General features: G+C 34.4%; 2 protein-coding genes across 2 annotated transcripts; one reads left to right on the forward strand and one right to left on the reverse strand.

Annotated features, from left to right (window-relative positions):
• The first annotated feature begins 476 nt into the window (after positions 1 to 476).
• Positions 477 to 1,990, forward strand: LOC120265116 (mannan endo-1,4-beta-mannosidase 5-like). Its single transcript, XM_039273023.1, is given in 6 exon segments — positions 477 to 683; positions 793 to 849; positions 851 to 988; positions 1,088 to 1,210; positions 1,307 to 1,509; positions 1,621 to 1,990. Coding segments are annotated over 6 exon segments (1,098 nt in total).
• A 14,729-nt stretch (positions 1,991 to 16,719) lies between these two features.
• On the reverse strand, positions 16,720 to 23,051 carry LOC120265810. Its single transcript, XM_039273783.1, has 2 exons — positions 22,833 to 23,051; positions 16,720 to 16,981 (listed from the first exon to the last, which is right to left on the reverse strand). The coding sequence occupies exons 1-2, from the start codon at positions 23,001 to 23,003 to the stop codon at positions 16,835 to 16,837; spliced, it is 318 nt and encodes a 105-aa protein (XP_039129717.1). The 5' UTR covers positions 23,004 to 23,051; the 3' UTR covers positions 16,720 to 16,834.
• Positions 23,052 to 26,501: the final 3,450 nt, after the last annotated feature.

The following is a 26,501-nucleotide window of genomic DNA, read 5'->3' on the forward strand; positions in this document are numbered from 1 at the left end:
TTAGTTAGAGTGGTTATTCAAACCGTTAGTTTACCAGCACAGTGCTAACGCCCCCGCATGAACTCCAGCGTCATCCCTTCCCGCCCTCAATTCAAGTATGCATCTCCCCTCCAATTGCTTCTTTTCACTCATCACCCTAACAAATAAAAACCCAGTCATTTTCCCCTCTCTTTTTACTATCGTCTTTATCTATCATCCCATCTTAATTAGATAACCGAATTCTCCTCATTTTCATGAACTTCTCCTTCTTTTTCCACTTTCCATTTTCTATAAATGGTCCAACTCTTCCTCAAACTCATCATCACTCCAATCCTTCTCCTTTTCAAGAAATGGCTCGCTTTGGTGCTTGTTCTTGTTTCTTTGCTTGTGTTGTTCTTGGCCTTTGTTTTTTTATTAGTGCACAAGCACAAGCACGAGTACTAGTAGCTAATGGGGATGGGTTTGTCAAAAATACAAAGGGAATCAGTTTGTTCTGAATGGCTCTCCTTTTCCTCTTCAATGGTTTCAATTCATACTGGATGATGCATATAGGTGTCGATCCCGCAGAACGTGGCAAAGTCTCTGAAGTGTTCCGTGATGCGGCCGCCGCCGGTCTTAGTGTTTGCAGGACTTGGGCTTTCAGTGATGGCGGTTACCAGGCTCTTCAGGTGTCTCCAGGGGTGTATGATGAACGAGTGTTTCAGGTTTAGTATTTGATGTGCATGTGCTTGGCTAAGTTCATTTATTATTATTATTATTATTATTATTGATATGTGAAGAGATGTATATTGAAATGTTGCTAATTGTCTGCAGGCGCTGGATTTTGTGGTTTCGGAGGCGAAGAGATATGGCGTTAGATTGATTCTGACCCATCGCTAACAACTTCCAGGACTTTGGAGGAAAAGCCCAGTATGTGCAGTGGGCTAAGGATGCAGGACAGTGGGTCAGTGGTGAAGATGATTTCTATACTAACTCCGTGGTGAAAAATTATTACAAGAACCACATCAAGGTATAAATTAATATCAAGATATAGATGATTGACGTGCATGTATATACACTGTGAGAGAATGGTGTTGTGATCAATTTAATGTTTTTAATTTGATTGCAGAAAGTGTTGACAAGATACAACACCATCACAAACGTAGTCTACAAAGATGATCCAACAGTCATGGCATGGGAGCTGATCAACGAGCCACGTTGTCAAGTAGACTACTCTGGAAAGACGGTGCATGTAAGTATCATCACTATGCTTGGCAAACGAATATACGTGCATACATGTAGACTAGGTAAATGGTTGATATATAGCTTTGACTTCATGTGCATGCAGGCTTGGGTCGAAGAGATGGCTGCTTATACTAAATCCATAGACAACAAGCACTTGCTCGACATTGGAATGGAAGGATTTTATGGTGACTCAATGCCAGAGAAGAAGCAATATAACCCTGGATATCAAGTTGGCACAGACTTCATCACCAGCAATCTCTTAAATAACATTGACTTTGCAACCATCCATGCTTATCCTGACGTTTGGTGAGCACACTAGCTCTCTATATAGTTTATATATCTATAAATCTATCTATCTATATATATATATATATATAAGCAAATTATAATTAACAATAATTTTACCATTGAATGCAGGCTCTCTGGACAGAGTGAAGCAGATCAGACAGCATGGACACAAAGATGGATGTGGAGCCACTGGGATGACGCAAGCAAAATACTAAAGAAACCAATAGTGTTTGCTGAATTTGGCAAGTCTGACAAAGATCCAGGTTTCTCAGTGACAGAAAGGGACAACTATATGAGCACCATTTACAGGAATGTCTACAATTTTGCAAAATCTAGTGATGGTACTTTCGGAGGAGGTCTTGTGTGGCAGCTCATTGCTGAAGGGATGGAAAATTACTATGATGGCTATGAGATCATTCTCTCACAGAACCCATCCACTGCTGGGCTGATCACTAGGCAGTCCAATGTTATGGCCAGTCTGAGCCAACTACTCAACTAACCACATTATTGCACAAGATGTAATCATTTGAAAGATATATAGGGTAGAATAAAGATGGTGAAAACTGTATGAGAGTCTTGATTTTCTGGAGTGTCTGAGATACTAGTATGAGTTCCACATTGAAATGAGTTTATCATAATAAATTTGATTAATATGAAAGAATTATTTCAATGGTTTGAAATTTTGTTTATAGCCAGAATTGGATCTAATGTGATCCCTGTAATTGATGAGTGGATGTTTGACATGGGAAAAAAATAATAGTAGTAATAAGTACAGTACGTGCTAGTTCAACAAGAACTTTGTAATAAAGGCTATATATATTGAGTAATGCTAATCGTTACCACCCGACTTTCCGAATTGCTAAATTGAATGAGATGCCAGCATATATTCTCTTTCCTAGTGTGCCAAATTTTTTAAAAAAATAAATGAAAACAACAAAAAGTCTACAGACAACATGAGATTAGTTCCCCTTAATTCCCCTCTCACGGTTGTTAGCCTGTTTCCCCTTCTCGCACTCGCCGTCGCCATTCCGCTTCACGTCGTCGCTGTCCCAGCACTGACTCCCCTCACACTGTCTCGGCTCATGCCCACGCGCCGTTCTCGTCCCGGTTCCCCCTCTCGCCGTCTAGTCCGGGCTCAAGTTTTCATCATCCTGTCTCGGCTCCCTTTCTCACCATCGCCGAGTCATCTCATTGAATTCATTTAACCCTCTAGTTCCCAATAGACAACAAGGTAAAAGATCTTACCTTTTCCTCCAAATTCAATTCATCTTTATTTTTCTCATCAAAGAGGAAGAGGTACTGCTCTTGAGATTCAATTGGGTCTAATTTGCACACTTGGTGTTGACTAAAAAAAATTAGGACCCTGTAATATTAGAGAACCTGGTGATGTTCTAAGCCTGTTTGGATTGCAGAATAAGAATGAGAAAACAGTTGGAGGGGGATGGGAATTAAGAATAGAAAAAAATTAGAGAGAGATATTGTCATGCCCCAGACCCAAAGCCGGGCCCGCTGACAGATCGGTCGCATCCAACGGGACTGGGCTCCACTGGGTGTAAGGTCTCAGATTTGACCTAGTCAGAGTCAACCCTAACAAGTAGAACATGGAACAATATAAAATGGTACAGAAATACAACACAGACTTAAATATACAAGAATCAAAAGTACAAATACAGGTTAACTAAAATTTACAAAGAAACGACAACCCGTGGATCCATCCTAGCACTGGCTAAACAATAAGGTCTTAAGCACAACAACCTAAGAGTTGAGTACCTGAAAAGATGGAAGAAGAGAGGCTGAGTAACTCGGTTACTCAGTGAGTAGGGTGAAAACAAGAGGAAAACCCATAAATAACAGCAGAATACGGAAATTGGTTATCTAAACATTTCCAAAACATAATACTTTCCAATCAGACTATAGGAATTTCAGAAGTGGGTAAAATAATAAATAAATGAATGGCAAATAGAAGAATAGAAGTGGAACGGAAATATAGAGAATGCTCAGTATACAGACAGACTAATAATGGAACAGAAATACAGAAAATACTCAAAAGACAAAGATAGTCAGTAATACAGAAAATACGCGAAAACAGACGTATACATCTCCCTGACTAATAATAGAAATCAACAGCACGAGCTTGGATCTTCGACTGTGAAGTTAGAATAGAACAGAACAGAATATCAACAGCCGAAGCCGGATCTTCAACTGCAGTTGGAGGGTAGCGCTACTACAGAAAACATGTGCACATCGCTAGGACTTACTCCTCCTAGCTGGGCAAGCCAGGAATGGAGATATACTAAAACCACAGAAATACAGAGTACAGACAGAGAAAATATCGAGTAAATAATGTAAGAACAAAATAAATAAATAAATAATTATACACCAAAAACACAGTGTACAAGTTCAGAAATTGTAAATTCACAAGTTCACATAAACTCAGAAATACTAATAAATTCCAAGATTTCACTTGAGAACAAAAACTAGATAAACAGAATAAATTATATTAAAGGTAAGCAAAACGATAGAATAAATCATTCAAACAAAAACAACATAATCGAAATACAGAGTATTCACAAATTAATCCCAATTACCCACACGAACGGAACTACAAAATTTTCGAAACCCAGATTAGTGAAGAAAACCAGACAAATTTTAAGATAACAAATAATTAACAATAAACAATAAACAATAATATAGGTAAGGAATAAAATAAATATTGAGTATAAGATCAGTGATAATATGAAAATAGGTTACCAGGAACATGATAAAATACATTGAGTAAAACTAAGTGGTAAATGGGAGTAGCTCCATCCTTCCTCAACAACATAAGTCCGCTTAAGTTAAATCATTAAGCCCCTCTATCAGACTCCAATTATAATGAAATAGCCTATCATTATTCTCACAAACTTGCAAAGATTAAACCAAAGGATTATAAGCATGCTTCAACTTAACATTTTCTAATAAACTTCCATTCTCATCTTCTAATTCTACTAATCCCAACAAGATGTTACATCTCTATTATACTACCAAAACAACTTCATCAAGGAAATCTTTTAAATACACACCATGACTCACAAACCCCCACTACATCCCTTGTAATTAAAATCATTCGAAACCATTTATATAGATTCACCACAAAAATTGTCTCAACAAAATCGAAAAATTTTTATATCGAAATCAAATAAATTTCTTGAGACCAAAATAATTTCACATTCCCATATAGATAATGCATCATCTCATATAAAAATTCAATATTTAACATTTTCAAGGTTTAAATCGATAGATTCGCATAATAAACCTCCATATTAAATCACCTTAACATTACAGAATTCATACCAAACCGAGATTTAACTCCTAAACAAAAATTGAAGAAAATAAGTCATCGCTAAAGTAATGCTACAGTACTTGCGGGATTCATGCGGCCTGTGTGGTTGCTTGCATACGCCCCAATTAATCCCTGATTTCACTATTTACTCCTCCAAATGATCTCAAAAGCTATCACGCATGGATTATGTAACTCAATCACATATAAAATTCTATGGAAATTCCTTTTGCTCAAAATAATTGTAATTTGACCAATTTTCTTTACTCAACTACTAAATTTAATCATGAACTCTTTTTGCATTTATTTCTCTTAATAACTCATCAATCATTCTAGATCATACATCCTCCAATGCAAGCGTACACCTTTCCATCTTCCCGTCATTATAAATCCATTTACAAAGTCACCACCAAGTTCCTCTATTTCCTTTGCATATACATCCCAATAAACATAAGTCCCACAACTTCCCTACCACTCAAGTTTGCAAACATAAGCAAAGTATACAAGCTCAAAAACCCAAAAATTTAGAATTAAACCCCTTAGTATCACCTCATCATCATTAACCTTTTCAATGACTTAATCCTTTCCAACTTACACATCTCCATTACCTTCTTCTTCTTCTTCTTCTTTAATTTATACCATCATACATAATAACAATTCTTTTAGCCACACTTTTACTTCACTAACAACTTCTTTTATCATCATTTTTGTGGGCTCCAACTTTTTGTCTCCATTCATTTGTAAACTACGTTTGAAGCTGGATTCCTGGACTTTATTTTCCATGCAAAAGCCTTGTATTAAGCCTTGTTTTGTGGACTCTTTGTTGCCATCTTGTTGGTCACATGATGAGCCAAAGCCATTAGCAACCCACCCCATATGCTACCGATTTTTTGTGTGTGTGTGTGTGTGTGTGTGTGTGTGTGTGTGTGTGTGAGAGAGAGAGAGAGAGAGAGAGAGAGAGAGAGAGAGAGAGAGAGAGAGAGAGAGATTCGGGCTCGAAAAACTTCCGACCTTTGAACGTCCGGCGAGCACTGGAGACAACTGAGAAAGTTCTCCATATTAGAGCTCTTTAGCAAGAAGAGAATGCAGTCCTTTAAGAGAGTGAAAGTAGATGGAGTGCATGTCTTGATCCAAACTAAGGCATTCTTGCTCTCATGATGCAAATCTATTGGTGATTTCTTCCCTTCTTTGCAATATTTGATCATTATGATCACTGAATTTCTTGAAAGCTTGTGAGACGGATAAGCCCGGGTTGGTCGCCACTTCTCTCTTTAAGCCTATCTTCGACAGAAACCTTGCTTCTTTTCTTGATGGCTACCACCTTGATATTGTAGTTCCTCCTAGTCATCACACCAAGTAAGTCTTCCTTCTACTTGATAGTATTGCCCTTTAGCATGTTGTTGTTCTTGTTTTAGTGACCTTTTTAATGCTTGCATATATATTTGGAAAATGTTAAGTTTTTAGGTTGGTAGTTTAGGTAATGACAATACCCTTATGATGGTTGGTTTTCATGCCCGTTTGTGCACATGCTCAAAATTTTGTAGTGCAACCTTTAGCATTTCCACACTCTTAAACTTAGGTGTAAATCCCAGGTTCCAACCATTCATGGGTTTATAAGTAATGATTTTGTAGGAGTATGCTTAAGTTTTAAGCCTTGAATTTGAGAGTGTTAAAGACATCCTCTTTATGTTTTGTCTTTCTTTGGTTTTGTGATATTGTACTATAATCATATATATATATGCTTATATTTACATCAAAAACTGCAGCCTGTTAATGTTTTTGAACTCATTAGAAACCGAAGCTTTATGCTTGTAAATTAGTTGTTTTGCATGTCTTCTTATTTCTTTCAAGCATGCTTAAGGGCCAACTAGTGCATGGTTAGAAGAACACACTCACTTTCTAAATTCTGCGGCCTTAGAATGTGTGTTTTTGCATTTGAAAGTGACCTTGTAGTCCTTGGGTGATCTTAGGTATTTGCCTTGATGATGACCAACAACCCTAGTTTATGTTGTTCATTTTATGTTTTGATTGGTTCATTCTTTCTCGAGTTGTAATGGTTGCCAATCCTTGGGTTATAGGACCACTTGAGAAGTGACTTTGGGTCTTCACATTGTGTCTTGGAGTAGAGTATTTTTGAGGTAAGTAATCTGCACCTATTATTTTGACAAGTATTAATTTAAAAAGTTCTAATATTATTTGATTCTATATTTAAAATTTCATAGGAGTGGGAGCTTGCAACTTTTTCGTTTAAAGGAATATTTGATCATATTTGGATTATAAAGGTTGGCATGTTTTAGAAACTCTACATTAGTATTTCAGTGATTCTGTGTATTTGAATTGATTATTTTGAAAAATCTGAATTTGTCCTACAAAATTATTTTGTTATGAATATTATAAGTAATCCACCTGTAACTCCGTATTTTTAGTATTTGAGAAATTATATTATTCGGTAAAATAATTGCCTAGTATTTTGTTATTTTACTTTGAATATCTGTTATTTTTGTTAATATTGAAATTATTATTTTTGAATATGTATGTTTAGATATTTTTATTCAATTGTCTTAATTAAATGATAATTTTTCACTTTGTTTTGGTTATTGATTTATTATTTATACTAGTATTGTGATTTCTTTTAGATGACTATATTAAATGTTTTGAACTGTGTACTTAATCCAGATGTTGGTATGATCTGCTTAAATTATGTCCATTATTTATTTAGTTGTATATTTGTTTTACTTTAGTTTGGAGAATTTAGAATTTTAAATCATTTAAATGTTTTGTTTACTTAATCTTTAATTTCCGTGTATTTTAATTCCCCCAATAGTGGGATCTTGAAATTTAATTTATTTTTCTGCGGACTTGGGAATCGGAAGACTTTGGTGATTTTTGAATTTGTACCTTGTAAATATTTTTTTTGTATCTTAATATTTTGGGGGGTTAAACCCTGACCTTGTCGACAAGTAATTTTGGGAAAATGAGACTGCAGTTTCGCACCGTGTCCGTTCGGTGAAATAATCAATGACCACTTGGTATTCAGTCTCGAGTCACCGAGGGTAAATAAATGATTTCTGTTATTTTGGTTCGGGTCTGTCACCGAGGATAAACAAATGACCTTTGGCATTTACAATAAGTTTGGAGACATACACTAGAACCTGTTAATCTCTGCTTTGACTTTTGATATTGATTTTCTTTCAATTGCACTATTTATGTGCTTTTAATTTCAGGGTATATCTCAGGCACACTTTTTATCCTGCCTTGAAATTTTTGCATCTTTGAGATCGCGTTTCTGGTTTTTAATTGTTGGTGAATGACATATTTGGATATATTATTTTATTAGAATATTATACTCTATAAGTTATTTAATTTTTTTTTCAAAAACTTGTATTATTCTGAAAATCCAGTATAATTGAAACATACCTCTGAAATTTTTGGCTTAGCCTAACTATGCTTTGGAGACTTATGCTCATATCTGACGATTTACTATACCTCTGTTTGACAGTTTTGAAAACGGATAATTCTTTTACCTGCAATGTTTTGGTTAACGGCATTATTTGGGAATTATACCCCTAATGGGCTATTTATTTGTAAACTCTGTTCAGTCTGAGTTGAAAAGCTTAATTGTTCTCGGCATTTGAATTTGAGATTTGTAAACCTTGATGTTTTTGATCAATTTCTGGATTACTTACTGGGCTAGTGAGCTCATGGTTTTTCTTAAATCTTTTTCAGATGAAGAGTGATAGATCAGTGTGGATCTTGAAAGATTGTCTGTAGATGTTGTCTTATCCTATTGTAAATTTTGAGTTCTTGTCATTGTTTATCCCTGTATTCCTGTATTTTGTATTTTGGACTCCTATATCCCCATATTTTGTACTATGTAGAGTCTGTAACCTAGTGACTCAGTTGGTTTGTTATAAGTTATTTGCTCTGAATTAAGTTCTGAGGCCTTGCAGGCCTATGGGGTTTACGCTTGTGGGTCTGCGGCCATTTGTCCGCGCGACGGGTCCGACTGGGCCGGGTTCGGGGTGTGACAATTTCTCACACTTAATTGCTCATTGTTCACATTAAATACTCAAGATCAAGGACTAACTTTCCACACATCCCTTCTTAACATAATACATGAATACAACAATTTACATAAGTTATTATTCAAGTATTTTACTTTACCCAAAGATGGGAAAAATCATCCCATTTAATACATGAGATCCATATAATAATCTTGACATAGATAACAACCAATCTAACTCCCAAAATCTTTAAATTTAACAAAAATATAAGGTTGGCAACAAGTTTAGAGTGCATTATATAAACAAAGTGAACATATGGCCAATAAATTAACAATGAGGTAGAAATATATATAACAAAACTTTTGATGTCAAAATAAATCATCAATTACATTAAATCTTCCCAATTAAATATGATATGGATTCCAACAATACAAAATCCAAGCTTGGAGCATGATCATTCCAAATTCACAACAATGCAAGCAAATGAAGCACATAAAAGCTTAATGAGATAATTAAAGGTTTGGTTAGCCCACTCACCTTGGAATCTTCTCTTCTCATCCTCTCTACTTCTACTAATCTTGGAAAACAAGAGAGGAAACAAGAAGAACACAAGACCTATGTTACTTTAAGGATATGAACAAGAACACAAGATGAAAATTAATTAAAACAAAAATACTTACCTACATTTAACCATCAAAAGGCAAGAAAAGGAGAAAGAATGGCTAGGGTTTCCAACTAAGCATGAATGGGAAATGGAAGAGAAGGGCTCAAGCTTTTAAAAGGAAAAAAATTTCGGGTTACTACAGTACCCCCGTTGCTACAGTAGTGCCATTCTAGAATACTACAGTAACGGCCTAAAAACAACTCGGTTATAACAGATATAATGAAAATTATATATATACCCTTTTGTGTAAATAAGATCATCTTGTATAAGATAATAAATTATATTTAATAATAAATATTTAACGTTATATATTATCAAATATTTAGAATATAATTATTTACTTTAATTTATTATAGTTAAATGTTTATAATTAATATAATTAATTCACATATTTAATTAATATATTTACTATAATAATTAAAAATAATAATAGTTAAAAATAAGAATATTTAAATCATTTTATTATGTTAATTAATATGTAAATATGTTATTATAATTAATTATTGGGAAAATTACTGTTTACCCCTCAAGAATTTCAAAACTTTCCAAACAGCCCCTGTGAGTTTTGAATACCTCAGACAGCCCTTCCTTTATTGTTTCACTTCCTTTTTGCCCCCTGCAGGTCACTAGGACTGGTTCCATGTTATGAAATTCCATCCTTGCCCTTAAAAATGGTGGGAAAACAATCGCCCAATCACATCATGTTAAACCTTTTTGCATACATTTTTACATTCTTTTTGGTTTTTTGTTTAAACAGAAATGTTTCCGTTTAAATTTATCAAGTTTCTGTTTAAAATATTATGTTTCTGTTTAAATTTATCCAGTTTCTGTTTAAACATAAATGATTTTAGTAGGCATTCGGATTCTACGAGCGTATCCGTTCCACCTCAGGGCCATCCTGACGGTTTAGTAGGTGATAAGTGCTTGTGCGATATGAATGAGAAGCGTTCATTCCTTATGTTGAGCATTACTTTTCTCGGGTTTTTACACTAATACGTGTGTTTTTATGTTACTTTCGTGCAGGTAGGGTTGTGAGGCCGAGTATGAAGGAAAGAAGCCAATGTGGAGCATAATGCACTGATTTTGGAGGAAATCTTGCTAAGGTTCCAATGCAAAGACATAGGTCGGGTGTGAGATGCTAGAGTATGTGCCAAGCTCCTCGTATTTGAGTTTGGCACATCCAATTGGAGAGGCACAAAGGCAGTCACACTCGAGCATTCCGACTTATGCACATAGAACAAGAGCTCCACCAACTTGCCTATCATTGAAGAAACAAGTGATCCACGACGTGAACGTGTGCCCGTTTGCGTTACTTCAATGAAAGTATGGATTCGGGAAGCTATTCAGGGCGGATACTGTAGCAGAGTACTGTAGCAACGCGACAGCAAGTACTGTAGCAGCACTGTTCACAACCGGCCGAGAAAACAGGAGTTCAGAGAATCCACACGGGCGTGTAGAAATTATCCACGCCCATGTGGAAATTCCGCACGGGCGCGTGAAGCATCCACGCCCGTGTAGTCGCCCGATTCCAGCCCTATAAAAAGCCGATTCAGCCTCGATTTTAGTATTCTCTTCTCCATCTTTTTCCCCAACTTGAGAGAGGGTTTCGGCTAGGGTTTTGAGGGGTATTGGCTAGGGTTTTGGAGAGGTTCTACGGCTCCGACATCGTCATTCCTTAGGAAGAAGGTTGGTAGGGGAGCTTCCATCTAGGCGTATCCTATACTGGACAACGGAATCCTTGGACGACGAGTAGAGGACTCTCCACAAGACCATCGATATGACCATCGAGGGGGTTTCTTTATGGATTCATTGCTTTTACATTCTATTTCTTTGATTGTACTTAGCTCCATGGAGAGCTAAACCCCTAGTGGGTACTTGGGTATTTGTGAACCCTAGGATGTATTCGTTTCTTTGAATCTCTTTATTATGCTATCAATAAATTGATGTTTATTGTGAGTTCCAACCTTGAATGCTTGATTGTATGAACATTTCCCCTAGAGTAACACTAGGGTTGAGAGTTCTTGTTGGTAACCTTGTGAGTGAGTGACACACCACGAGCGTTAGACAAAGCTAGGTCGGAGAGGGTTGAGAGGGTGAGTCGAGAGGTACAAGAGCGTCCCCTTTCTCCTCCGACGCGATAGATTCTACCTCCGTTCCTCGAGTTCTTTGTGGCCATAATAGAGTGAATGGTCTAAGGGATGACCCTCCGCTGGGGCTTAGTTGCGCATGCAATGGAGTGAAGCGTTGAGGTGATCTTAGTATCTAGGGCTTAAATCGTGGTTAGGGACCTTCCGCCTGGACCAAAGGGTTAGGTCTATAATTAGGAAGAGATTTATCACTTGGAATCCCTAGAGCTCATTGCAACTCTATGCGAGTGCGAGGTTGAGAGGTTATCTAATCTCTCCTCCGGGACATGTATAGAGTTAGGCATAGTTGACATTAGATTTGGGACTATGTGATTAAGGATTTTCACGACTCACCATTGCATTGATTAGGAAGCATAATAGAGGGTTCTTGCACTTGAAACGATTATCCTAGGCGGAGCATTATCCGGGTACCCCATCTTTATCGATTGCCTTACCCCCTTCTTTACTTTTGCTCTCTTACTTGTTGTTTTTATTGTTGAGAATTGAATCATTGTCACACTTATCATCATTGATCTTTCACATAGCTAAGAATCGAATTAAGTATTTTTATTCCCTATTCCTTGTGGATTCGATACCAGCTCATCCGGGATTATTACTTCGATAAACCCGTGCACTTGCGGGATATACGCAAGGGGACCTTGTCAGTAGAGCTTCCTTACTCGTTAGATCAATTTAAAGTTTTGTCATTGCATGTCGGACAACGTTTTGTAGGCGCTAACCATTTAAAAAACTCACTTCACTACCACAAGTGCGGACAAAATCGTAGATCTTGCAAAGAAACTGTCGCCAACTAAGCATAGAGGACAACTTATATTCGTTACATATGTTTGCCACAAACTATCACATATTATTGTACATTTTGCTCATTATTTATGAAAATCATTTCCATAAATAAACGCAAATTTAAAATGAAATGATGATATTTAAATAGAAACATAGTTGTACAAGTTAATTATTGATTAATTATCCCAGTTTCCGCTTAAAACTTATGTTTTTTCTCAACTATCCTTGTCATATCCCTGTTCCCGTTTAAAATTATACAGTTTTTTGTTTAAACAAAAATGTTTCTGTTTAAATTTATTAAGTTTCTGTTTAAAATGTTATGTCTCTGTTTAAATTTATCCAGTTTCCAGTTTAAACATAAATGATTTTAGTAGGCATTCGGATTCTATGAGCGTATTCGTTCCACCCAGGGTCATCCTGACGGTTTAGTAGGCCTTCCTTACTCGTTAGATCAATTTAAAGTTTTATCATTGCATGTCGGACAACGTTTTGTAAGCGCTACCCATTTAAAAAACTCACTTCACTACCATGAGTGCAGACAAAATCGTAGATCTTGCAAAAAAACTGTCGCCAACTAAGTATAGAGGACAACTTATATTCGTTGCATATGTTTGCCACAAACTATAGCATATTATTGTACATTTTGCTCGTTATTTATGAAAATTGTTTCTATAAATAAACGCATATTTAAAATGAAACGATGATATTTAAATAGAAACATTGATATTTAAACATAAACACTGAAACTTAAACAGAAAAATTGAAACTTAAATAGAAACAATCGATAGTTAAAAAGAAACAACAATATTTACATTCAAAATTAAACCTGGCCGTCCTAGACAAATGTGGATCAAGTCGCACATCACAATGAGATAAACAATCGAAAAATCTCCTTCAACACAGCATTATCGCTTTTGATCGTGTACACAGATCAAAATGAAAAACAAACAAAACCCTAGCCGAAAAATCTTCCCTATAAACTACAAGATCATCCAATAATCACACCATAAAACCGAAAAATTTCTCTTTCTAATAGAATACTTTACAAATCAAACCAGAAAGAAACCCACAGAATATCAAAACAAAAGGAAACTGCACAACATCTTCAACGGCATCAACCTCGCCTCAATACCTTGGAGCGCAAATTAATGATTTACGAAGAGTTGAGCAGGAGTTCTCCTTCGATGCAGTGGTCCAATCCTATAGAAGATATCCAGGCAACGACAACTTTGAAAAATGAAAAGTTTGAAGAGATGATGAGAGAAAAAGGAAACCAGTGCCAATAATGGTGTTCTCTGGGGATTAACCAAGAAAAAAAACTGCTTCCTCTTAAAGAGGAAAAATTATTGCAACAAAGGGCGTTATAGTCAAACCATATCTCACTTACCACAACTTCCCATGCATGGGATAATTTCATCCAAAAAAATTCAAAACTAACTCCATTACATGCTTTGAGGGGTTTCAAATTCATTGTATTTAAAAGGAAGGGGTTTTTAGGGATTCCCAAATTAATGGGTTATTTTTACAAATATTAGAAACTTAGGGGGTTTTTTTTGGCAATTTCCACTTAATTATTTGAAAGTAATAATTTTTTATTAACATATAATTAATTAACAGAAATAAAAAAAATCACTTACAAAATAATTTGAATATCATTATTTTTAATTATTGTTTATTTTAATTGTTATAATTAAATCTACTAATTTATTATATTAATTTTAAATATTAATTAAATGTAAAGAGAGGGCTAATATGGGCATTTCCATGCTAGGGATAATCAATCCCCCATTTTGAGAGGAATGCAAAATAACCCACATGTAGTAATCACATCACCATGAAAGCATACCCAAGGCATCAATCCATGATTCAAACGTAGGTTAAAGATTGATGGGTGCTTGTGATTCCCATTCCCAAGGTATCAATCTATGATCCAAACGGGTCTTTAATGATTTCCTTTCGTCTATCAAAATTTATCAGGTCATTAATGTATCTTTGTTTTCACATTGAATGAGATTTTGAGTGACATAAGGATTATTTTATTATTTGTGTTATTTTTGAGGATTTGGTACTGTATATGTTGTTTGGATTGGTCTTTGGTTTATGGAACCATGTTCTGCTATTTTATTTGAATGAAGTAGACAAGAAAATAAAAACTTTGATGGAGATGTTTTTGGATCTTTTTAACCTCCATTTCATTAGCTACTTTTTTAGCTTCACCCTTTGAGTAAATCTCAATTCTTGTGAAATATGAGGGCTTAGTTTGACAAAATGTTTCTTCAAAGTTTTGTAGTCTTTAAGGAAGCATATGCCAGCACTTGACATGGTTTTGGTTCAAAGTTATGGAACAATAAATTTATGATAGTATATTTTATTATACTACACTTATTTTATAATTTTTTTTAATCAATATTGATCTAAATCAAGAACAATATGGTGGAATTGGAACATGTGTCTTCTGAACCGAGCGAAAATGAGACAGAAGCTGGATCTTCTAGTCTAGAGGATTCACTGCATAGAAAAGTTGTTCCAAAGGTAGGAATGATACTTAATTCCGAAGAAGAAGTTTACAATATCTACATTGAGTTTGCTCGGCAAGAAGGTTTTGGCATTACAAAACGAAGCACAAGATAGGGAGAAGATGGAAAATTAAAGTATTACACACTTTCATGTGTGGCAAAAGGATATCCACCGCCAAAAATGCTTTCAACCCAAGGCTATCCATCAAAATGAATTGTCAAGCAAAGGTCATTGTTATAATTGGTAATGATGGATGATGTTCTATATCCCGTGTCAATTTGGAATACAATCCATGGGGAGATATAATTTTTTAATGAAATGTGTTGATGGGGCAATAGAGAAGCTGATGGATAATACAATTTCTTGGGAGAGTCATTTAGAGCAACTTCTACTACCGTTTTTGTGGAAAGAAAATCATGACCAACACCAAACAACCTCTTCAACTACAAAATTTCTAACTCCTTTAAAGTGTGGAGTGAGGGTCGACTGCCATAAAAAAGAAAGAATTCAAAAGTTGAAGAAATTATCACTAGAAATAAGAGGAAGGTAATCATATTTTATATTTAAATTTTGTCACTTGTATAATAATTTCTTGGCTCTAATGTTAATTTTATATTTTCAGAAAAAGCAAACAAAGGGAGATGCACAAACTCCAAATGACACTCATGTTCAACTTTGTACTCAAGAAAGTGTGGTAATGTTTGGTATTTAACATTTATATTTGTTATGGTATTTCATATAACTTTTTAATACGAAATAATTATTTTTTTCCCCTTATGTAATTTTGAATACTCTTCCAATCACATTGAATATACATATTGATAGATTCACTTTGCAAAATCTAGGCATTGATACTTCGTCACATGTAACTAAAAATGAACCCTACATGATATGTGATTTAGTTGTATAATGTCCTTTTTTTCAATTGGACAGGAGGTACTGAATCATGTATTGTTGTTCTTGTGGGATATTATATCTACACCTGAAGCAGTGGAGGAAAGTTTAAAGAGCTTATTGTAATGTTTTAGCTTAAGATGTAGTGTGGGTTTTGTTATGTTTAATTTCCTTTATGTTCACCAACAAGAGAATTATATCTTTGGGTAGTATTCAAGAGAATTATATCTTTGGGTAGAATTGTATCTCATGGATCAAGGTCTGACTTTTTTTCTTTTTTTCTTTTTTGGGTAGTATTTGTGTTTGTTGTTTCAGATTTCAGTTCTTAGTTTAGATTTTTTTGATTTTTTTGCAGTGGATGAGCATTTGAAGGATACATTCCAGGTTTAGAGCTATGTTGTACATTGATTTGATTTACAAGTTGGAGTTTTGGGACTGTTGATGTAGGAATTGGGATTTGGAGTCCTATTTCAATGTAGATGTTGTAATTGTATCTTTATTTCTGGTGGTTTGATGGGAATGAATTTTATTGTTTAATTTTTTTTTTACAGATTTAATGCTGTGTGAGTGATGGAATTCAGTCTCTGAGTTTGATTTGAATGTTTTTGATGTGGATCATTGTCAATGTAATACTTTGATTAATTGTTTTAGGGTAAAAATTTGTCACATTTTTTTAGGGTTTATGTGATTTGCAGAATCTTCATCACGGGTATTCAAGTGAGACATTTGTACGTTTTCTCAAGGCTAGAGATTAGAGTGTTCATAAAGCTCATAAAATGGTTATATTTTTCTTCTTTAATATTTGTTTCTTTTTAAAGAAAAAAATGTTACTTTGTGCAGGTTGTGAAGCCTCTTTCGCAAGAAAGAACAAGAAACAAAATTCAAGTACTGCATGGATTTTATCGACATCCAAGAGTGTTTTAAAATACAAGATAATGGCTTTCAGTTAGCAAACCGATATCTAATAATGTCTGGAAAGATCAAAACATCTCCATTAGATGACTCAGTACCATCCTCACCACCATATATGGTTAAATGAGTATGGAGAAGATGTAGTGAGAAAATGAACCTCAGCATAAATCTTATAGATGATAAGATAACAAGCATCCAAACTAAGATGGGATGTTGAAAAATAAAAGTAGAAAGTGCTCCGAGTAGTTACCTACAAATCAAACAACTCAAAATTATCAAGTAAGAAGTTAGATTAATTTGATTACAAGAAAATTCAGTTGGTATCATTCTTAAATCCATTGAGCATGATAAAACAAATTCATATTAATAAATGGAAGCATGAGTCTTGGTTACAAACAACAAAAAGAGAAAAGTTCTCAATTTAGATAGTGCATAACCAAAAAAATTAAATGAGCTAAACAAAAGAAACCAACAATCAGTTGAAACAAAGACATCATAACAAACACAAGAGATGAACTAAGAAAATAGAATCTCATTAAAATAACAAAGAGAAGGGAAAAAAAGCAGGAATTAAAGCATCACTATACAAAATTTGACAAAAAAAAAAAAGAGGAACTAATCTTAAAACACTTGATTATGACCTTCAAAGGTCCTGATTACCAAGCTAAATCAGGATTAACTCAAGAAGTGAACACAATCAAAGGAAATGAGAAAGAAAAAAAAATTCTAACTATGATCAGATACATAAGATGAACTAAATGCCAAAATTAGTACACATTATGAAACAATCAAAGTAGAAATTGAAACATTACCATAAAATCCCAAAAAAGGAACTACCTTCCAACATGAAAACACTTCACTGTGACCAACAAGAATCTTGCTTACCGAGCTAAACAACAAGAAAACCTACTCATATAATTAGCTAGAAGAACATGCTGAATAAACGATTAACTGAGGTGACTACAATGAGATTGCAAAGGATAACAATGATATGAACATCAAGATTTTCATTTTCTTTCTCATATCAGAATTTTCAACGAATCAAACACTAAGGCCCTGTTTGGATGGTCCTACATTCCACAGGAATAGTGTTCATTCCTATGAAATTTAATATTACATAGGAATTTATAGTAATGGAGTGTTTGGACATTGTTTTTCATAGGGCAAAAATTACTATGTAAACATAGAATTCCATAGGAATATTTTTAAAGTGGTGAGACCAAAAATATTTTTGTCCCTTTGTTTTTCGAGGTTGAGGTTTGGGGCTGCTACCTTTCGCTTGGGCCATCGACTTTGGAAAAGGGTAGAGGGCTGGCAGTACGTCTTGATCCGGTGGCGGCGCTTCCAGTCGGTGGCAGCGCCTCGGTCCGGTGGCTGACACCTCCGGCCCGGTCACCGCTCACCAGGCTGTTCTTTTGCCTCCTTGGATTAGGGCTTGCATCCCCACTCCCTTGCTCCGATCATTGGCGACGATCTCTCTATCTCCTCTTCAATCTAATTCAGGGCCTTTGGTACTTCTCTTTCCTCCTCTCTCTAGAGTTTTTATGCTGGGAATTACATGTTATAGTGTTGTGATTTTGTTTTGATTTGAGTTTCTCTACATATCTACTTTCTTTGGTTTGGACTTTGTTAAGATGGGTGTGTTCAGGATTACGTCTGTGCCATTCATGATTTATGTTAATTATATTTGTTGAACTCTGCAAATGAAGGAAAGTAGAGAAAAGTGAAATTTGCTTGATGGAGTTTTTCATATGCTGTTACTGCCTTTAGGAGTGTGCATAGTTTGGATAAGCCAAGCTAAGCAAATGAACTATGATCAAATTTAGCTACTACTAGTAAGGTTTATTTATTTATTTATCCATATATATTTTGTGTTACTTTTATCGAAAACCAGTTATTCCATTTAGTTGTTGTTTTAGCATATTAAAAACCAATCAAATAATGAGACAAACAATATTGCTACATGTGTTATGCCTTATCTATGTATAACAACAATTATATTTCTAGATTAATTGTGCTTATGAATTTGGCACATTAGTCAGAATTTGTTAAAAGTTATAGTTTAGATTTAATTTGGCTAACAGAGATTACTAATTCAACCAAAAATTTAATAAGCCAGCCTCTCACACAACCAAATAACATGCCTTATTATTGATTAGTTGAATACGAGGAATGACAATAGCAAGTAACTTAACACCCCAATATCAATCACGCAAAAGCAGTGAATGTCATGTCAAGACAAAATAGTGTGTTTGGATGAACAGTATATGCATGTTCGAGTGAATGCAATTTCATTTTTTATTAATCAAAAACTAATTTTTGTAAAAAACAGAGAATTTAAGTAATATTCTGATCAATTATCATGCATGGAGTGTGAGTAATGTAATAGATTTTGTCATACTATTATCTACAAATATTCTTTATTATTTAGCATAAAGAATAACTTATCTTCTTCTGGGAATAGCCTCTAGTCTTAGTTGAACTGGTCTATCTCATTCCAACCATCAACATCACAACTTCCATCTTAGAGAATGTTTTAAAAATATTTTTTATCGTTATGTAATTCTTTAATCTAGAACGTTGTGAAACTTTAATGAGTTGTGTATTTAAATACAGAAATTATAGAGGCTTTCTTTTCAATGGAAGAAGGAGACGCTTTAAGTACAAAGATCATTGATCCATTCATAATAATACCCAATTAGGTCAAACAGATAGCATGACTACCTCGTCGGGAAAACTTTTGAAAGAAATGTAGCATATACTCATTCAGTCTGAAGATCAGGAGAACCATCATTCATACTTTAATTAATAGTCAGTGCAAAACTTTTGAAAGAAATGTAGCATATACTTAACCTGAGTACTAGAACAAAGTACATGATCAACCTTGGCACATGTAACTGATGTAAACCTTTAAAGAGAAGACCACAAAACATTCTCTAACTTATTTTTATTTTATTTTACTAATCAAATTCTTATTATTTGTATTGCTTTGTATAGATGGCAAATCAAGAAGACCGACACAAAGGGCCAAATGGAATGAAAATCATAGGGCTCATCTAGTGAAATTATTAGGTGATTATAATGTTCCGCATAAGCGCTCACAAAATGGATGGACTAAAGAGGCATGGAATAGAATATTCGTGACATGCTAACGAAATTCCCTAATTTAAAAATGCACATTGTACAAGTTAAAAGCACTAGAGCAAGAGTTGATTTACAAGCTTCTGAAGGGTTTTACCGAATTGAGTGGCTTTGGATGGGATTATGAAAATATGATTGAAAGCTTGAAGAAGTTTGGGCACCACTACTTGAGGTATATATTTTTATTACATAATTTATAAACTTTGTGCAATAATTTATTTTAATCAAAATCACCAAAAATATCTGAGAGAAATAAAGAAGCTAGAAGATGGCATAAAAAACCCTTTCCATATTTCACTGACCCTGCAGGAGATTTATGAGGGTAAGAAAAGTGTTGTTTATTAATGTTACGCTTTTAAAGATTTGTTCATATATTTTATAATAATTTGTACATTTATTACACGGGGAGATATCACGAGAAGGAAGGCGTTCTCGTGATGTAGACTATTATGCAAATATGCCAATGGACACTCCATCTCCAAGCATTACGGCTCCAAATGATCCCATCCAATCATTGTCTACACCCGAAATAGAGATAGAGGATCCTGATTTTGCACAAGTGGAGCCTCCATGCAGTCAACCAAATATTTCACAACCCCAAAACTCATGTAGTGCTAGCCGGCAAAGGTTAGGGGATGAAGTGCAAAGAAGGAAAAAGGACCGAAAGCGAAAAAATGTTCAAGAGTCATTCCTAGAACAATATATAGATATGCGTCGAGCTGAGACGGATAGATATATTGATGCTATAAAAATGAACCGAGTAGAGGAGAAGTACACCATTGGAGAATGCATGGCGGCATTTAATGTGTTGTGTGATCAATTTCGAGATGAAGATTTTGTTAAAATTACAACATTGTTTAAAAGATAAGGATAATCGTGAAATCTTCTTGAGTCTCATCAATGAAGAGACGGAAAGTATTGTGGATTCGACAAATGATTAATTAAAAAAATAATGTTATGTTTTTATGTTTTTAATATTTAGTTACATGTAAAACATTATGTTTTATGTAAGGCGTTATGTTTAAATGACTTGCATCTTTTTATGTAAGACATTATGTTTATGACATGTATTTATTTATTTGAGATATACTTGCTTATTTGCTGATAGGTAAATGAATTATTTGTGGCTATCCTATCCCTTTATAACAAGAAAGAGGATTTTATAAATAATGCAACATTGATAAAGTTACATAATGATAATTGCAGCTCTAAAATAAAACAACATCGATAAACTTACACATCAATTAAGTTACATTTCTACGATAGTTACGATAATCATTCCACATTTGCATTGCTATTTCATCTCTTTTTATGGAGCACTGCTGATACGATCGGAGTTCGAGTACGCTGACATCATTTTGATATATATCATCTCCATTTAGACGATGACCGTCGGTTGCATTCTCGATTTCTTCGATTTTTATCCGTACCATTGTGTATACGTGTGAAAATTATGCAAGACACATCGCGACAACTACTATATCGGTTTGTGAATCTATTGGATGAAAGGTCGCAACTTGAAGTATAGAAATCTCATCTTCAAGACACCAATAATCGTTCAACATGATTTCTCAATGAAGCATGTCGCAAATTAAATAGTTCTTTGTAATTACTTGGTCTACATCCACCTGAGTCCCTGCTCATGTAAGTGATAACGCACACCTCGGTATGGAGCAATAAAACTTGGAGTATTTGCATATCCTGCATCTACTAGGTAATATTTATTGGGGGGGACATGGAAACCTTGGTCAATTGAATGTTGAAGTACTCTAGCATCAGAAGCAGAACCTTCCCAACCGGCCCAGAACATATACAAAAGCGTGGGTTTAAAAATCTCATGCAACCATGACATTCTGGGATAATGTTTGTTTTCTATTTCTATAAGGATCTTGCAAAGCCAAAGAAATAGTGATTGGAACATGTGTTACATCAATAGCACCAATACAATCCTAAAATAAAAAAAAACCCATAAGATTTGTTAAAAGAATATATAAAAAACGTAAATAATAAATAAAAAGTATGTGTAAAGATTTCTAACCTTGAAATATGGAAAAAATGTCTATTATTCTGGATAACTGGTGATGTAGTTGTTGGTGGCAATTCTATATATGTAGTCGCAAGAGTAGTAATAGCTTCAAGCACTTTTTTTAAAATAACGACTAGCATGTTTACCTTTCGAATGTTGAAAACGTTCTTGCGTCATGATTACTAGCGTTGTGAGCAAGAGTGTACATGAACATTGCTAGTTGTTCCTCGATTGTAACCCCTTTTTCGAGCTTGAAGAAGAAATCTTTCTCTTAAACAATTAGCAAGTGCTTGAAATATACTGAGGGCTCCATACTGAAATTCACGCTTACAACGTACCTCGTGACCTTGAAGAATTTCTTGAACATATGTATCGCCTGTTAATATTGATGTATGACAAGGCCTACTTTCTGAACTTACAGGAAATAAACTTGGTAAAATGGTGAACATGAATTTGTCATCATCTTCATTAAGCTTTTTCCATTGATCCAGATCCATATTGAAACAAAAAGAGTTTTTAGGCGTAAAATTTAAGATGAAGAGAGATAAGTTTACAAATGGCATAAGAGTGTTGGCTTTTAAATAGAGAGATTGGTAGCAGCTGGTTTTTCAAAAACTCAACGCTAGTTTTTCAAAAATCCAACGGCTAGTTTTTAAAACTCTAACGGATAGTTTTATTTTTCAAAAATTAAAAATTCATATAGAAAAATTCCTTCACACATCCAAACAACGATTCTATAGGAATTTTTTTCACCGCAATAAATACGTAGGAATCATTTTACGAATCCTGTGAAATAAAATTCCTCTGAGAAAAAAATTTACTATGCATCCAAACAGGTCCTAAATATCAAGATTTTCAATCAATCTTAAACTGAATGGAAAAAAAATTAAAAGAAAAGGAAAGCAAACACAAACTAAAAGCAAAGAAAGAAGACCCATTTGTTGATATCATCCTTGCTGTCCTTGAGAGAGGCGATGCCGTGTCCAGGGAGGCGATCAAACTCCGTTGATTCAAGATGAGAGGGCCATACATCTGGAGACTTGTAGCATGAGAAGAGGTGGCGATCAAACCCTCCAACCGTTCCCACTAAAGTCTCCTTCCCCATCTCCGCCTTCTTGAAGCCATACTTCACCTTATCCTCCTTTGTGATGCCGGAGACATCAGCGGCGAGTGCGTGGGCCTCGTCACGCGCAGCAGCGGTGTTGGTGGGGAGGAAATAGTGATAGTCGGGCGGGACAAGGGCGGGGGACGAGTAGCAGTGTGAGTCGAAAGCGACGACGGCAAGAGGAAAGCCGGGATGGTGAGAGGGGGACGGGAGCCGGAGCAAGAGGACACCAGATTTAGGGCTTCATTTCAGTCCGACCTATCTTGTCTAGTTTATTTTTTTAAATGTTCTTGATTAGGAAAGAGATTATATGGAGTAGTTGGATGCCACATCGACTACAATTTCATTTGGTTTAGCAATTGGAAGTCCGGTAGGAATGAATAGCATTACTCAATTTAATTATCAATATGCTTCTCCGATTGAATAGAGTGGCTTTGTCTATTCTTTGGTAAATTATTTATTACTTTTTATTTTTTTTAAAAAATAGACAAATAAGCACGACCATTAAAAAATATACATAAATAACTTTATTATTCAAAATTAAATCATTATCATACCCAAAATGTATAATGAACATTATTATCTGGGGAAGAATTCAAGCTTTTGCCCTCCCTCTTGTACTTTTGTGTTATACCACTAGGCTATCCAATAGTTGGCATCTAAGATGATTTTCTTTTAAATATTTTTGTCCTCATTTTTACTTCAAACAACCATTCTTTTTTCCGGATATATTTTTAATTTTTTTAAATAAAATTAGATAAACCATTACTTTATTAAATGAAAACAAATTTTTTATATAAAGTGGAAAAGCCATTCTCTTTTGCAGATACATATATATATATATATATCCATCAAATTCTTAATTATGAAAATTACTCTTTCATCCAACTCAACAAATTTTCTCTGACATGATAAACTTCCTTGGATGAGATGAACGTACCCAACAACGTAAAATAAGCTATCTGGCGATGAGGCAAACTGTGTCCGTAATATGCACATTGTAGTTAGCGTGAGCTTTTCCCTATAACGCATCCTTGCTGGGAAGGTGTAAGCTTTCTTTAGGGGTTTGTTAGAATGGAAAAATGAAGGTGATAGAAAATATGTAAAATTAAGGTAATATAATAATTTTAAAATTTACAATTAAGTTTAATAAAAAATTGATTAAAAGGAAGTTTGAATTGTGGGTATTTTTAAGGTAGCTAGAAGCAAAATTGAGAGGATGTTTTGATCAAGCGCCAGCTGCCGCAACTTCTGCAATGACTCAAGGTGTCAATTGGGCGATGCCCCTCGGGCCTCGGCATGACATGGGCATGGCCTACCATTGCATGGACCTTATCAAAACCTGCACATTAAAAACTAAAAAATTGTGTGAAAAATATTACATATATAATATTAAGTGTTGATATTGAATAATTTTTTTTAAGTGAATCATTGAATATGGGTATGTTTTAAACTGATTTTATCAAATAAATTTTAATAAGATACGTGAACAAGATTTATAATATATATATATATATATATATATTTCAAATTTTGAACTTGTGTTCTATATAAGTGAAAAATAGATATTGCTCAAACTATTTTATTAAATAAATTTATAATAAAATGCAATAGTATGTCTTCTGTTTATCCAAACTCTTGAAATGAAAAGTGTATATATATATATATATATATATAAAATTTTGGCATATTTTAGTCCACTAAAATTAATACTACTAAGTATTATAAAAATGACACTAGTTTTCCTTTTTCTCTTTCAGGTGCATTTATGCATTATGATTTTAAGATATTTTCTATAAATACTTCCACATTTTACTTATTTATTATTTAATTTTTTTAATTTTATATTTATATTCTTTTAACAAAAATTTTAAACTAAATAGGCCGGTGGGCCTATAATGCAACTTGCACTACAAGAAAAAAAAAAATACTATTTATGACACGTAAAAGTGTTGCAAATTTGCAACACAAATTGCAACAATGTACGACAAAAAAACTACAAACATTGCAGAAAAAGGCAAATTGCGTCGAACAAAAAGGACCTTCAAAGAAAGTCGCAAAGTGTGTCGCACAAAAAGGACCTTCAAAGAAAGTCGCAAAGTGCGTCGCACAATTTGGGACCCAGCATTTAATTGGTTTGGGACACAAATTGCGACACATTATATGCAACGATCTATTTACGTCGCAAAATTTATAGCCCAATATATATGTGCTTCAATCCATTAACGTCACAAAATGTGTCATAAAGTTTAACAATAAAAAACTATATTTCCCCCGACCAAAAAGATAGGTTTTGGTTTGTGGGTAATTGCAAAAAAACTGCTGCATAGACACTTATTTTCAATCCTCCAGCTTCACCCTTCTTCACTTCCTTCCCAAGTTTTGATGACTTTTTGACAAATAAGCATGACTAATTGGTATTTGTGCCTTCAAAATTTTATTCATGGTGATTTAAATTGGTATGTCTCTCTCTTCGCCTCACTCTCTTTAATTTGCATTTTGAGTTTGATTTAGTATATTTAGCAACTTTGTATAATTATATTAGTTAATGTTTGTAAGAGAATTTTAAGATTTTTTTCATTAATATCGATTATATACCACCAAGGGTTGATTTAACCGATAGGGATTTGTATTGATTAAATAAGTAGTTTTGAGGTCGAATTCTTGTACACACACGTTGGGAGAGAGGTCCACTCTTTATAAGCCTTTTAACACTTCATCATAAAAACCGATTCAAATATATATATATATATTATATTAAAATTCTATGATTTTTTATTAAAATTAATTATATAATATTATCTAATTCAACCATGGACCCAATTTCCTTCGTTTGTCTTTCCATAGTTGATTTAGATAATAACATATAATTAATTTTAATTAAAAAAAATAGAATTTTAATATTAAATATATAAATGTATATTTATATGATATTTCGGGTAAATATTTTAGTAGGTCATTAAATTTTGGCTCATTTTCAATTTGTATCAATTTGGTCACTCAACTTTAATTTGATTTCACTGGGCAGTAATTAAGGGATTTTGGCTCCCAAATGAATGATGTGACTCTTTTTCGATGACATGCACACTAATAATAGACTTAATAATGTGTCTTGGGAATGGCTGACTTTGATTTTCAAACAGCCATGTAATTAGTTGGGGGTTGAAATCCATGATTTATTACCCTGTGAAATCAAATTAAAGTTGAGTGACCAAATTGATGCAAATTGAAGTTCGGCGATCAAAGTGAAAATGAGCCAAAGTTTAGTGACCTACTAAAAAAATTTACCCATAATATTTCATTGCAAAGCTTAGGCACAGTAGGCTCATAAGCAACCCTTCAACCTTTTCTCGGATCGCACATTCGCACGCCCCATCCATCTCGACGGAGACCACCACCATCGCCATGCCTGACGATCACTTCCCCTCCCTACCGCATCTTTGCCACTCCTGCGGTAACCTCACCGCCACTGCTCTTTCCCCCACCGGTGCCCCCTGG

This window comes from Dioscorea cayenensis, chromosome 7, assembly GCF_009730915.1.
Source record: "Dioscorea cayenensis subsp. rotundata cultivar TDr96_F1 chromosome 7, TDr96_F1_v2_PseudoChromosome.rev07_lg8_w22 25.fasta, whole genome shotgun sequence".
In the NCBI taxonomy this organism is placed as follows: domain Eukaryota; kingdom Viridiplantae; phylum Streptophyta; class Magnoliopsida; order Dioscoreales; family Dioscoreaceae; genus Dioscorea; species Dioscorea cayenensis.

What these genes read in the sequence shown, in the direction of transcription:
- LOC120265810 (XM_039273783.1), bottom strand. Translation starts at nt 23,003, where the DNA reads ATGGGGAAGGAGACTTTAGTGGGAACGGTTGGAGGGTTTGATCGCCAC. An exon ending in AGGATGATATCAACAAATGG is followed by an intron (nt 16,982 to 22,832) that starts GTCTTCTTTCTT and finishes TTTGATTTGTAG; the next exon opens with GTAACTACTCGGAGCACTTT.